This window comes from Onychomys torridus, chromosome 1 (assembly GCF_903995425.1).
Source record: "Onychomys torridus chromosome 1, mOncTor1.1, whole genome shotgun sequence".
Taxonomy (NCBI): domain Eukaryota; kingdom Metazoa; phylum Chordata; class Mammalia; order Rodentia; family Cricetidae; genus Onychomys; species Onychomys torridus.
Window position 1 is genome coordinate 103409628 of NC_050443.1, and position 13212 is coordinate 103422839.

Genomic DNA, 13212 nt, shown 5'->3' on the forward strand with positions numbered 1-13212 from the left:
TGGGGCACTGGTTACTAGAGTGAACACAGCACTGAAGGCAGTCTGTCCTTACTGCAGGAGGGGACATGGGCCCTGAAAGAGGACAGAACTGGGGCGCACTGGACGGGGGTTCAGCATGGTTCCCCCTCCCCCTCTGCCAGTGTCTTGTTCCTCTGCTCTCCCTGTCTTTGGCTCGTCTCTGTGTCTCAGTGTCCATGTGTCTTTGGCTCTGTCTGCTCACACCGAAGCATCTACTCCAGCCTATGACTGTGTTTCTTTCTCCTAGAAATGGGTGGATACCCCTTTCACAGCCTCTAGCCTGGAGCTGGCACCACAGAATCCCACTGCAAATTCAGTCCTACAAGTGCATGATGGACATTCTTCATCATACCCAGCCAAGGGAAAGAAGTTCCTGGGGCCACCAGGTCTGGAAGAGCAGCTGGAGTGTGATGGAGTGGCTGAGCCTGGCCCCTGGTGCACAGTTCCCTACAGTGAGGAGAGAGACCGGCCATATGGTTTGGTGTCCATTGACACAGTGATTGTGGGGGATGTAGAGTGTCCATGTGCCTGGCCTTGTAGCTGTGGGAATGATGGCTACCCAGCCCTGAACCTGGATGCTGGCCCTAATGCAGAGGATCTGCTCTTGGTCACAAACACCACTTTTCTGCCCTGTGGCTGTGTCTCAGGTGGTGGCCTCAGGCTGGGAGGTTCCCCAGGCAGTCTGCTGGACAGATTGAGGCTGCCGCTTGCCGAGGAAAGGGACTGGACAGCAGGTCCACCCTGGAGAACTGGGTCCCAAGGAGGGGGCCCTGAGAGTGAGGCAGGCTCACCCCCCGGCTTGGACATGGACACTTTTGACAGCGGATTTGCGGGCTCAGACTGTGGCAGCCCCGTGGAGAGCGATGAAGGGCCTCCTCGCAGCTATCTCCGCCAGTGGGTGGTCAGGACCCCCCCACCTGTGGACAGTGGGGCCCAGGCCAGCTAGCATATGCGGGCCAGCTGTGATGAGAAGAGGCCAGAAGCCTATTGTCTCTGGGAGGGCCTCTGAGCCTGACATTTACAGTGTGAATATGTAGGTGTGTGTGTGTACTTGTGTGGCATGGGTGTGTGCTAGCACATCCATATGTGAGGAACGCCTGTGCATGCCTTGTGTGCACTATCATACCTGTGTGTCTGCCTGAGCTCACTGTGTACATGCATGAGTGTAGGTGGTCTCTCAGACATGAGCCCTTGACTCCTACCCTGCAGACATGTGGAATGGCCACCCACAGTCAGGGTCAAGAGACCGTCCAGATTGCTGCCCCCAGGCACTATCACCAAACCCAGGTACCTCCAGAACCTATGAAGTCAGGCTGTTAGTGTTTTCTCTCCTAGGCAGGGGATGGAATGAGCCCCCAGAGCCCATCGGAGTGGGAAGGTTTGGGAGGAACCTAGGGATGTAGCTGTGGTTCCGAACTCTGCTGACTTTGTTTTCCTGGACATTAGGAATGGTATGGCTGCCCCGGCTCAGCCCTGTGTAGTTTGCAGTCCCTTTCAGCTTCTTGATTTGTGGCTTCTAGGACCAGGTGCATGCCCCAAGGTGGGAGAATGGAAAAAGTCAGCCTGCACCTACAGCTTGGGTACCTGTGGAGAGTCCTGCAAGGGTACTGAGTGGACTTCTGGCCTGTGACCTGCACAGCCTGGTCTCTCAGAAGCAGTACCGCCAACCAAGGCTTTTTTGTTTTTGTTTGTTTGTTTGTTTGTTTTTTTCCTGGTTCCTTATTAAAAAGAAAACTCCTGCAAGTACTCAGAAAATATCAAGTATCAGGCATGGGGAGAGGGTACAGAGCATATTACCCACAGAAACCTCTATATGACACCCACAGAGAGCAGGGAACACAAAGGAGCCAACAAGAAGCAGCTTCTAGGGGCTGGAGAGATGGCTCAGCAGTCATTGGCTGCTCTTCCAGAGGACCCAGGTTCAATTCCCAGCACCCACATGGCAGCTCACAATTGTCTGTAACTCCAATTCCAGGAGACCTGAAACCCATGGCAAAACACTAATGCACATTAAAAAAAAAGAAGGAAGGAAGGAAGGAAGGAAGGAAGGAAGGAAGGAAGAAAGGAAGAAAGGAAGGAAGGAAGAAAAAGAAGTAGCTTCTGGGCACTCTGTAGCCAGTACCTGCTCTTCCCCTGCCTGTCCTTGGTACCATGTTTATCCTGGGGACTTAGGGAAGGTGCCCTTGCATCCAGTGATTCCTACGAGCATGCTGCATGAGGGAAGCTAAGAAGCACTGGGTGGTACTGGAACAGTTCTCCCTGGACAGCAGGGTAGTGTAGGAGCTAGACAGTGCCAAGGTTGTCTTTTCTCTCCCTCTTTCCTGCTCCCTCCTTCTTTCCTCCCTTATCCTTTGTCCTTTTCTTCTTGAATGGTCTGTTCTTCCTGCAAGGGTGCCCACCTAAGATGTGGTGTGGTATTTGCCAAACAAGATAGGGTTGAGGCAGCAGGGAGCCTGATCTGCTCTGGACACTGTGGGAAGCCCTTCATCCTGGTTGGGATTCCAGGATGTAGCATCTCCCCTCAATGGCCCAGGGAGAAAGGCTGTCTGTCTGTCCAGTCTGTAGAGGTGGACTGGAATGCAGTCAGCTGAAAGTTCCCTCAGACTCATGTATAAAGCAGGGTAGCTGGTGGAATCACCCAGGGAATGCATGAATGTCCTCAGTATCTGACTCAGGACTGGAAAGTTCTGGGACACTGGCAGTTTCAACAGTAAGACTGCACCTAGGACCAAGGTGTGTGTGAGGCTTTCAGAGCAGCAAAAACCACAGCTCCTTTCCTGCACGTGCTCACAGCCCCACCCTGCTGCACCCCCGCCCCCAGACACTTAGACCAAAGTGTGCTGTGGTTTTCACATCCTCTGGGAGCCACAGACTGCAGGTGCTCTTGGCAGCTCTCCAGGGAGCCAGTTTAGCCCCCCAGCAGGGAGAGCTCCCCACTGGGGTGTGGGCAGGAAGAACATTCAGGGCTGTGGTGCTGGCCCTCATTGGCTCCATTTTTGAAGGGACACCTTGTGAAGAAACATGGATGCAAAATTAGAGGCAAGAGCTGGACCGCTTAGGATGAGTTAGTAGTGGGTCAACAGGAAGATGGTCAAAGGTTTGAAGGGATGACAGCTGGATGGAGAGACAGACTCACTGCACAAGAGCAGGTGGACAGATAGATCTAGGAAGCTAGCTGCTCGGTCTGCTCCCAGTTTTATCCCCCCCTACACACAACGGGTGCTTAATAAAATTTTAATAAAGCCTGGATTGTAGCTGTCTTATTTCCAGGGTCTCAGGCTATGAACTAGATGACTCTAGACACAGTTGGTGAAAGATGTCTTCTGGCTGGGAGGAGCTGGGCAGCCGCTGATGGGCACAGAGGGCACAGCATGAGGCCTTAGGAAGCCTCACCTAAGACCAGAGTTGCTAATAAGGTTCTCTGGAAGGATGAGGGCTTCACATCACACTCTGCAAGAGTGCACAGTCATTGACGTCCAGGCTTTGCCCATCTTGGCTTTGAGGGGATGGGGCTATCCCCTGGGCAGGATGAGCCAGACCTGTCTGAGATCTGTCACTGAAGAAATCAAAGAGGCAAACCTCTTAGCAAATACCCATGGGAGTCTGCCACTTTGCTAGCTCTGGAGACAGGGCACTAGACTCCTTCCCCCTAGACTCCTTTCCCCCATCCCCAACCCATGTCGCTGTGTAGTTAAGGCAGACACGTGATCTGAGCTGCTTCATGCTTTTCTCTGTAGCAGTGTGGGGGCTAGAACCTGGGACCTCACAGATGCTAGGCGGGCCTTCTATGACTGAGCTAGCATCCCTAGTCACCCTTTTACTTTTCCTATTTTGAGTCAGGGTTTAAGTTGCCTGGGCTAGTCTTGAAGTCTTCATCCTCCTGCCCCAGCTTCTGAACCCCCACGCCTGCTGTTTCATCCTTTCCTCTGGGAACAGAGAGCTACTAGGAGGTGCCAAGCCTGGAGCTGCTGGGGTGAGGAGAGAACAGCTGGCCTGAGGTAGAACCTGGGAGCTTCTGGATTGAGCCATGCCTGACTGAGGCACATGAGTGTAGTTAGTAGTCACTGTGTGTTTCACAGGTTCCAGTGTTTGGCTTTCTAGGCCTGTGAACTTCCCAGCCTCATGGGGTCAGAGAAGATGCAAACAGAAACAGGAAGTCATCCTTTCTGATGGAGCACTTATCTGGGAGCCACAGTGTCTCCTAGTCATCTTCTGGTGCCATGGGCATTGGTAGTGACTGAGCCGGCCATCTGTGATCTCTCTGCCTGAGGACAGGACTGAGTTTCCTGTACCTGGGACAGCATGAAATGTGAGGCCCAAATGAACCCTTGTCATTGGATGCTGAGGAGGTGTGACTGTTACACAGCACACTCCACCTTGTCCTGACCCAATGGACCAGTTGACACATCTCCAATTTGTGTGCATAAGCTGGTTTGAGGCGGGTTCCTGTTGCTTGTGGCAGAAAGCGCTCTAGCATCCTAACAACTCACAAAGAAAAGACAACTTCTATCCTGAGGACCTCAGGGAGAGGAGAGGAGGGGGCTGGGGGCATGGTTCACAGGCACAGTGCTTGTGTGGCATTCAAGCCCTGAGGAAGGGAGATGAAAAGGAGCAGGGGCCAGGCAGGGTTGCTTAGAGCTGTTCATGGCCTCACACTGAGCTAGCCTCTGACAGCAGGTGGCACCCCTCCTCTGCCCTCCCAGATGTCTTAAGTCACATCACCTCTGCCAGGATCCCAGCAACTTCCCCAATGTCTCCAGTGCATTCCCACCGTGATGTGGTCTGGGGTCTCCGGGGTCTCATGCAGGGAGGAGACAAGGGGAAATAAAACCCACCTCTCACCCCGAGAACACAAGCCCCAGGGAAGGCCTTCCCAAGTCCACTGAGGCCCCCTGCAGGCTGTGTTCCTCTTGGCTTCCCCAGTGGATGGAAAGATCCTTGTGTTGGGGGCTGTGCTGCCTGGACACCAGCACAGCCCACCACAGCCCATCCAGCATGGCACACCACAGGAAGTAGGTGGAGGACTCCCAGAGAATGAAGGGGCAGCTGGTGATGAGCCTTGCCTGCTTGTGGCTGCAGCTTTTCCTGGGGTGCATAGGCTGATGACTAACTGGAGAGGAGCCATGCTGTCTAGAGCCATCCATGTGCACAAAGGTGTAAATCCAGTTTGCACGTTACCTCCGTGTGAGAACTAACTATGGTGGGGGCCTTTATTCCCAGCTGCAGCACACACCTGCCTGACTTTGCTCCCCAACAAACATGTTAACAAAACCCACCTTGAACTTTGCTGCCTGCCTGTCTCTATCCGTGGGGCCAGGACTGAAGTTGCGGGGTGTCAGAGCCCAGACGGGGCAGGGTTCTGAACAGATGCTCAGTATGGGAAGGGAATGAACGGCGGAAAGGCAGAGCGGGGGAGCTGCCCTCATAGGATCTGCAGAAGACATGAAAGGGGGCAGAGTTCCCAGGAAGCTTGTGGAGGCCAGAACTACTCATCTCTGTAACCTCAAACATGTGACAACCTGAGGTCCTGTCCCCAATGATTTGGAAGTTTTTCTTTCCCAACTTGACAGCCTTGGGTAGGAACTTTTGTCTTGTGCTCTTCAGTGAGCAGGTGCCATGGAGGGAGCTCTGAGACAGGCAGCCTGGTGGGAAAACCATCACACCTGCCCTACCACTAGCTTCCAACTTTGTAGAAGCTGTTTTAACCTTGTGGGCCCTCAGTTTCCTCATACATGAAACAGGCACAGTCATGTGTGCTTCTCAGAATGGCTGTGACACAAATTCTCTGTAGTGTCCAGAATGGTGTCTGATGTATATGCAGGTGTGTGCTGCTTGCTCTCAGTAACACCATTTTTACAGGAAGCCACGCTGGCCCAGGGAGGTTCCACAGGTTGCTGCTGCCCCCTGCTGCTGAGCAGGAGTCACTGACAGCTTTCCAGCTCTCGGCCATCCAGAGAACAAGGGATGCTAGCTGAGAGTTGGAGGTGTTGAGGCCCTTTAATTCAGCAAGGCCTGAACTGCAGCCCTCGAGTGAATGGGACTACTTTGGGCACTGAGAGATACGCACATGCGCACACACATTCACACAGCTGGAAGACTAGTACAGTCAGAGGCCAGGGGAGGGATGGAGCCAGGGAGATCAGAAGGTAAGAGGTACCTCACCAATGGTCACATATAGGCTGCTCTAGTCCTAGAGAGAGCCAGCTGAAATGGAGAGGATTCTGACAGCAATAGAGTGACTATGTCCTGAGCGGGGCTTGGAGAGGGGAGGGGCTGAGTCCCCTAAACAGGCTGGAGGATGAAGACCCTGCATGAAACGTGCTTTGGGGGTAGGGGTGAGGGTGGGGGCTGGGAAGCCCTGTGAGCTTGCTCAGGGAAGGCAGGCGTAAACTCAGGCTCTAGTGCTGGAGGCTACCCTGCTATCTGAGTGGTTCTAGGGGTCCCGGGGATGTTATGGAAGGAAAGTGAGCTGCATAATGAGCATCTTTTACATCAAATGGCACGAAGGCCCATGTCTCCCAGGGTGTGCCCACATGTGTGTAAATGCAAAAGGCTTCCGAGTGTCCTGGAGAGGCAGGTAGAGGCCTGAGCCACGTGCGCAAGTTCTATGTCTAAGGAACCACTCGTGTGTCGTTCACCTAAAGAAATCAAAGAATTAAGAGGGCCAGACTGTAGGTGGGCAGGGAACTGAGCGCACAGCTGAGGACGTGCTGTTCTGCGCAGTGTGGCAGGCCAGGTGGCCCAGTCCTTGGTGAGAAGTGACAAGGCCAGGTGAGGTGAGGAGCCGGCCAGTATTGCTCTAGGGGTGGGATGCTCAGCAGCCCTGTATGGCCTCTTCATGGAGTCTGTTACTGGTTGCTTACCATTCCTTCTATTCGAAATCAGAAGTTCTCAGCAGCCCAGCGGCTCTCTGGTTTCTCGCTGAAGGCCTCCTTCCTCCTGTCTTCCTCTGGGACTTTGGAGTCCTCTCGACTCAGCAGCCTGCTGTGGTTTCTGGAGATCTTTGTGCAGCCTTTGGAAAGGCTGCTGCTACCTCGCTGTTTGGGTAGGCAGTCTGTGGGTGGACACACAGGCAGATGGATGGATGATTGGGTGGGCAGACAGAGGTGTAAATGGATGACAGATCACAAAGGACAAGAACTGGCAGCTACAATGAAGAAGCAAGGGGCTTTGGGAACAGTGTTCAGTTAAGCCTTGTATCTGCTCGAGTGTGCCCTCAAACCCCACGTCCCCTCCCTGGACATGCTTTCCAAATGGTCCATGTAGGAGGCCTTGGGGAAGACGGGTACTGCCAAGCTGAGTCCATGCTTGGTGCCCTTCAGCTCCCCAGGCCTCCCATCTCAGCTGAGACCTGGATGGACGGCAGAACTTGCCTGCTGGCTTCCAGCTGGTGTGCAGTGTAACAGGCAGGGTCTGCCCTTGAGCCCAGCACCTTCACGGCCCATGGCTTCCCAGAATGTTACCCAGGTCAGTTTTACACTGTTGCAGCAGCGTGTCTCTGCTGGGCTCCCTGTCTTGGGCCCATCCTCACCTCTTTTCACAGGAGTGTGGCTTACAGTGATCCGGGCAGTGACATGGAGGATGAGACAGACTGCAAAGCTGGGTGAGGCCACCAAGTGCCCTGCCCTTTAAGTAGGCAGGGAAGGTGGGCAGGGAGGGGCCAGGACTGAGGAGGCTCAGGCCAGCTGCAGCAAGTGGTCTGTGGCTCTCCTGATGGTCATAATGAGGGCAAGTCTTGCTGCTAAGACTTGCTTGCATTAAAAAAAAAAAAAATGAAAATCTATGTTTTCTTTCTCCCATAAGGTAAAAACTCAAGATTTTAAACCACTGCCACGAACAAGTTAAATGTCTTGCTAGAGAACTTGAAGGGACCAGATCCTCCCAGGCAGGGCCAGGAGCTGCTAAAGGATGCCATGCTGCCCCTTCCCAGGGCCAATGATTATCTCCCTCTCCAAGAGCCACCAACTTGGGCACCCACACTTGGCTGGGCCACAGTTGGAAAGTAGGGGAATCCCTTGGGGAATAATCATCATTAGGCAAACACACAAAACTAATGCATTTGATCTTACTTTAATTAAAAAATAAATAAATACATGCCAGGGGCTTGTATCTAATGAGAAAAGAGCAAAATAAAACAAAACAAACAAAAGCAAAACCTATATGCCTTGCTTCTGGCAGGAGGGGTCCCCATGAGAGTCAGAGACCCAGGCCTGGTTCAGCCCAAGTTGGATGTCCTACCTAGAGGACTCTGCTAGGTATCCCTGTGGCGTGTCTCCACAAAGCCCTTCCTCGCTGAGCCTGAATGGTGTGGTGGGTGCCAGGTGACTGAGGGCTTGGCCATCAGCTCTGCTTCCCAAACAAGATCCACCCTTGCAGATACTGCTGATGCTGGAGCCTGAGTTCAGAGCAGGACATGGGCCTGCAGGAAGGCTGGGCACCTTGCGAGCAAGGGCCACAGAGTGGAGGGGACTGAAGTCACCTGGCAGCTGCTACAAGTGGGCTAGCTCCCCCCCCCCCCCCCCCCGAGATGCAGTAACATCGTTGTGAGGGAGAGGGCTCCCGGGATAGTCCAAGATGAGCTACAAAACATGGGCAGAGGCTCCTCCACTGGCCTGGGGGCAGCATCTATAAGTGGATCCACTTATTCCAGTTGACGTCGTGGGGGAAGACACGGCCCAGGCGGATGGTACAGTCCAGCGTAGGCTCGTAGAAGGTGACAGTGCTCTCGGGGTGGGAGAGTGCCTCGGCCTCACTGGCCTGGCCCAGGCCCTCCACCACAGGCTTGGAGAAGAGCGAGACAGCTGCTGGCCTCCTCAGCAGGCGCTTCTGGATACAGCCGAGAGACTCTAGGCCCTGCAGACACAGACATGCCGGGTTACACAGGTGCTGTCCCGCTTGCCCGGGGACCTGGCCTTGTTACATTTATCAAACACACATAGCTGTCCCCAGGCAGAAGATGGCCAAAGATGGCCTTGAGGGGAGGCAGGACTTAGCAGGAGGAAGGATGGCAGGTATGACAAGCACTTCTGGAGGACAGACAGGTACTCTGCAGCCACCAAAGGCTTCCCACCACCTGGTTGGCCCCACATGAAACTCTGCCTGGAATGACTGCTAAGAAGCTCAGGGAATGTCACACTAGGTGTCCAGTCCCTTGTTTGCTAGGAAGCTGGGGCCCAGGGCACCATGGGAATGGGAGCTCAGGGCAGCCACCAGCCCAGGCTGGGAAGCAGCTGGTTGTGGAAAGTAGTGGTTACATAGTCCTCAGTCTTCTATACCATCCCACTTATTTACCTTGGGTTCCTGAGGATCTGTGCACATGTGACCCCAAGTGAGTCTGGAGGACAACAGCAGGGCGGATAAGAGCAAGTGCAAATGTTCCCAAGGGACAGGGAGCCTGTGCAGGGGTGGGCTGCAGCAGGCCAAGCGAGAAGGGGATCAAGAGAGGGGCAGGGCTTCAACAACAGTAGCAGACCCCTCTGCCGACGGAAGAAGGCACTGAAGGTAAGCTGAGGAGGTGATACCTGGGGTGTAGCCTTCCCTGGACCTGACCCACCCTATGTGCCCCACACCACAGCTGGGCGCAGATGCCCTGGGCCCTACCCGGAGCAGCTCAAGCACGGCAACAGGCTGTAGGACCCCCTGGTAGTACCGCAGCAAGCAGCTCTCAGGAACACCAGGCCTGGACATGATGTGGTACAGCACGGCTTCCATCATCCCTTTGCACACAGGCATATTCAGGCGCCCGTCCACACCACGCCAGGGGCGACCAATGAAACACACTCTTTCACAGCCACTGTGAGATGGACAGTTGATGTCAGAGAGATTGAGGGAACATGATGGTCACAGACAGGCTATTCTGGCTCAGCGAAGCCCAGGACTCGGCCACTGTCTACCCACGGCTCTCCAGCCTCTATCTGCTCCTTGGCAGGGCAATCTCTGGCTGAGTGCAACTGTAGCCTAGACCAGAGGCTCCTCCCTGCCGGCTCACTCACTCATCTCCTCACATACAAGCTCTGCTTCTGGCACAAAGCTGACACTAACCCAGGGCTGATGGGCTGTATGGGGCAGGTTTTGGTAGCTCTGGCAGCCATGGCTGAACCCTGGAAGGTCCATCTGTGCCCTGGGGGCAGATCCAGGGTACAAAGCCTTGGTGGGCTGAGGCCACATACACATGGAGGGAGAAACTTCTGGAGGGTCTCTGTGGGCCCTGACCAGGGAGGGCCACTGAAGGTGCCTCTTCAAGGCAGAAAAGTGTAGCCCTTCTGATATGCCATCTCTTAGCTGTAGGATTGAGCGGCTGCCCTGGGCAGGCAGCTCTGAGTTCTGGTTAAGGTGGTCACAGGCTGGCTGTGAACGCCCTTTCCTCATCTAAGATGGGTGTTGGGGTTCGGTGGGCCGTGGGAGGAAGCCCAGGAGAGGACTGATTAAAGTCCTTGGCTGGCAACCTCTGTTCAGGGCAAACTACCCAGGTTTGCACCCTATGAAGGAGCCTCATACAGTGACCGACACTAGGTCACTAGCCTGGAAGCTGAGGTCACACTTTCCCCACGCTCTGCCCCTCCCTGTCAAAGCCTCCCATTACCTCTCCCATGCTGCTTGGGCCATGTTGCTCTCTGTAAGTCCTGTAAGAGAAGAAAATGTGGCAGACTCTTAGAAGGCAAAGTGGGAGGTCATGTCTCTTGTCCCTCATTTAACAGGTACCAAAGTGGATAAGCAGTGACCAGAAAGATAGCCTTCTGCCCAGAGTATGGTATTCTAGTGGCTGAGGCCAGTACATGGCAAGTGCAGAGCTGATCATGGCCCAAGGGGACCCTGGTACAGTGAAGTCAGTAAGTACCTCATTTCCCAGCCAAGAGCCTTGACCACAGGGTAGAGTGTTTAATGCTCTCACGCAACAATAGCTCATAGGAAAAGCAGATCTCAAAGGGAAATGCCCTGCCACTGGCCAAGGCTCAGATGCTTCTAGGAATAAATGTACTCTGTCTAGAGAACCTCCCCATGGTCACCACAGCAAACCTGGTGCTCCCATCCCCCGGGCTCTCCAGGCATGGTCCTGTGGGCACACCCACTGAGGGCAGGGTAGGTTCCCAGTTAGAGACAGGGCCAGAGCAGTCAAGAGAGAGACAGAGAATAGGGAGAGGTGTTGAGGTCAGTACCTCGGGGGTCTTCAGAGCCTTCTGGAAGCTGGAACTCACAGCCTAGCTGCTCCGGGCCAGAAACACCAACACTCTCTTGGTTCTCCTGCCTGGGGATCTCTGCACTTGCATCTTCAGGAGGCGTAAGCAGAGGCAAGGCCTGGGCCTCTGTCTGCTCTTCTGCCCCAGGCCTGGGGCTGGCAGCCACTCGGACATCCTGGAGTGTGGGTCTTTTGGCAGGGAGCCTTAAGGCCTCCTCAGCATCAGTCTCATGGCTCTGAATAGAGCAGTGGGCACGCTTTTTGGTGCTATGGGAGCTGTCTGGAGGCAATGTTGTCCCCTCAGAGGTGTGATCTTCGCTGGTAGACCCCTCAGGGAGTCTGGCTTGGGAGCCATCCCCTGAGGCCTTGGGATCTACTTCTGCGTCTCTCAGACGCATCGAATGCAGAAGCCAGGGATGGGCAGAGGCCATGGCCACCAGACGCACAGTGTTGCCTCCAACTTCCATCACTTGCTGCTGCTCCAAGAGGTCCTAGAAAAAGAGACACAGGGTCTGCCTGGGAAGAAGGCTTGGTTTTCACTAGGTCGGTGATATGTGGATGGCATTGAGTGTCAAGTATTCTCAACAAGTAGCAAGCCCAGGTCCAAAGGGACAAGCCTGATCCTGCCCTGGAGCTACAAGCTGCATGGGCCTTTGTGGGCTCTCTCTGTACCTACTGCATTATTCATGACATAGCCTGCTGCCCCAAAATCACAGAACTACTACCTCCTGACAGTCCAGCTCTACAAAGGCGGCCACTGTTTCAATACAATGACAAGACTCTGCTTGTGTTTAGGTCACACCTATCCCCACAGTCGGCTTCTGTGCAGGAAGTGTCCCAGGAATCTCCATCATTCCTTTTTTCCTATAAACCCTCAAGCTCACTGACAGCCAGAGCTCAGCCTTGCACCTTGGCTATGTAGCTCTGCCAAGGTGCTGAGGTCAGCAGAAAGTGCCTGGCTTGCAACCCTCTCGTGGCCAGCAGGCTCTTTCTCCACAGCCTGAGGATTCCTGAGGTCTCTCTGTTAGTTCCCAAGGTTACAATAAGTAAGGGTAAGAACACTTTAAACCATGCAAACAGTATCCCCTGTGCCAAGAGCTCCTCAGAGACACATGCCAGCTTCCACTATGGCTGGGTTTCCTGGAGTAAGTCCTTGGAGGCCATAGTCCCAGTCAGCCCCATGTCCTAGACAAAGATCCCAGACGGCAGCCTCTACATCAGACCACTGTCTGCATTCTATTCCCAGAAGCTGCTTACAGCGACTAGAATAACATTCTTTGGGTCCAAAGGACCAAACAAGTGATGGGAAATCCAGGGAGTATGGGATGCCTGTGAGTTGGGGGGACAGAAGAGTCAGGGAAGATGTGGCCTATCCCCAGCAGGGCTAGCTGCTACAGGGCTCAGCCAGGTCCTGTGATGGAGTTTAGGACTATGTCCTGACTTTTCAGTGAAAGGGAAACCCCACCACCACAGGCATGCACCACTTCTGAACTGCAACTGTCGGTGCCGAGCTCAGCCCACCTGGACGTAGTCTGAGAACGTCCTGGTACGCTTGCCCACTATCTTCTCCAAGGCAGGGAACTGTCTGCTTAGCTTCTCCCTGTCAACTCCGAAGCAGTCAGCAGCTGCCACAGATTGCAGGATCTCCAGGGAAGCAGCCACATCCTCAGGGCTATAGCCGGACTGTGCCATCCGGTGGGCAAACTCTTCTGGGCAGCAGGTGTGCAGCTGTGGATCCACTAGGCTGGTGAAGGAGTCAGGGAGGCAGGATGGCCCTGCCTGGAGCTCTTCCAGAGGTGTGCCTGTGAACCCTGAGACCACGAGGAAAGCAAAATCAGAAAAAACAAAAACAAAACCCCAGCAATCCCTTCGTGGGACCAACACATATGGAATACTGAGACAAGATCTGCTCCAGCATCAGTTCACTGTTCCCCAAGGAGTCATGGCTCATCTTCCGGGGACATACATACTGGGCCCTAGAGTCAGACTCTTGGTGGGTGACGTGGGTGACTTGGGCC

General features: G+C 54.3%; 2 protein-coding genes across 4 annotated transcripts in view; one reads left to right on the forward strand and one right to left on the reverse strand.

Annotated features, from left to right (window-relative positions):
• Positions 1-1924, forward strand: part of Il21r (interleukin 21 receptor) — a 31035-nt gene extending 29111 nt beyond the window's left edge. For all 3 annotated transcript variants that reach the window (XM_036193665.1, XM_036193669.1, XM_036193673.1), the window contains one exon: positions 266-1924. In XM_036193665.1, the coding sequence (XP_036049558.1) occupies positions 266-964 (699 nt within the window). In that variant the 3' untranslated portion in view covers positions 965-1924. The remainder of the gene's footprint in view (positions 1-265) is intronic.
• Positions 1925-8072: 6148 nt separating this feature from the next.
• Positions 8073-13212, reverse strand: part of Gtf3c1 (general transcription factor IIIC subunit 1) — a 67817-nt gene continuing 62677 nt past the window's right edge. Inside the window, exons 33-37 of the mRNA XM_036191732.1 lie at positions 12716-13005; positions 11175-11685; positions 10601-10640; positions 9619-9811; positions 8073-8871 (exon numbers count right to left, since the gene is read on the reverse strand). Of these exons, the coding sequence (XP_036047625.1) occupies positions 8644-8871; positions 9619-9811; positions 10601-10640; positions 11175-11685; positions 12716-13005 (1262 nt within the window). The 3' untranslated portion in view covers positions 8073-8643. The remainder of the gene's footprint in view (positions 8872-9618; positions 9812-10600; positions 10641-11174; positions 11686-12715; positions 13006-13212) is intronic.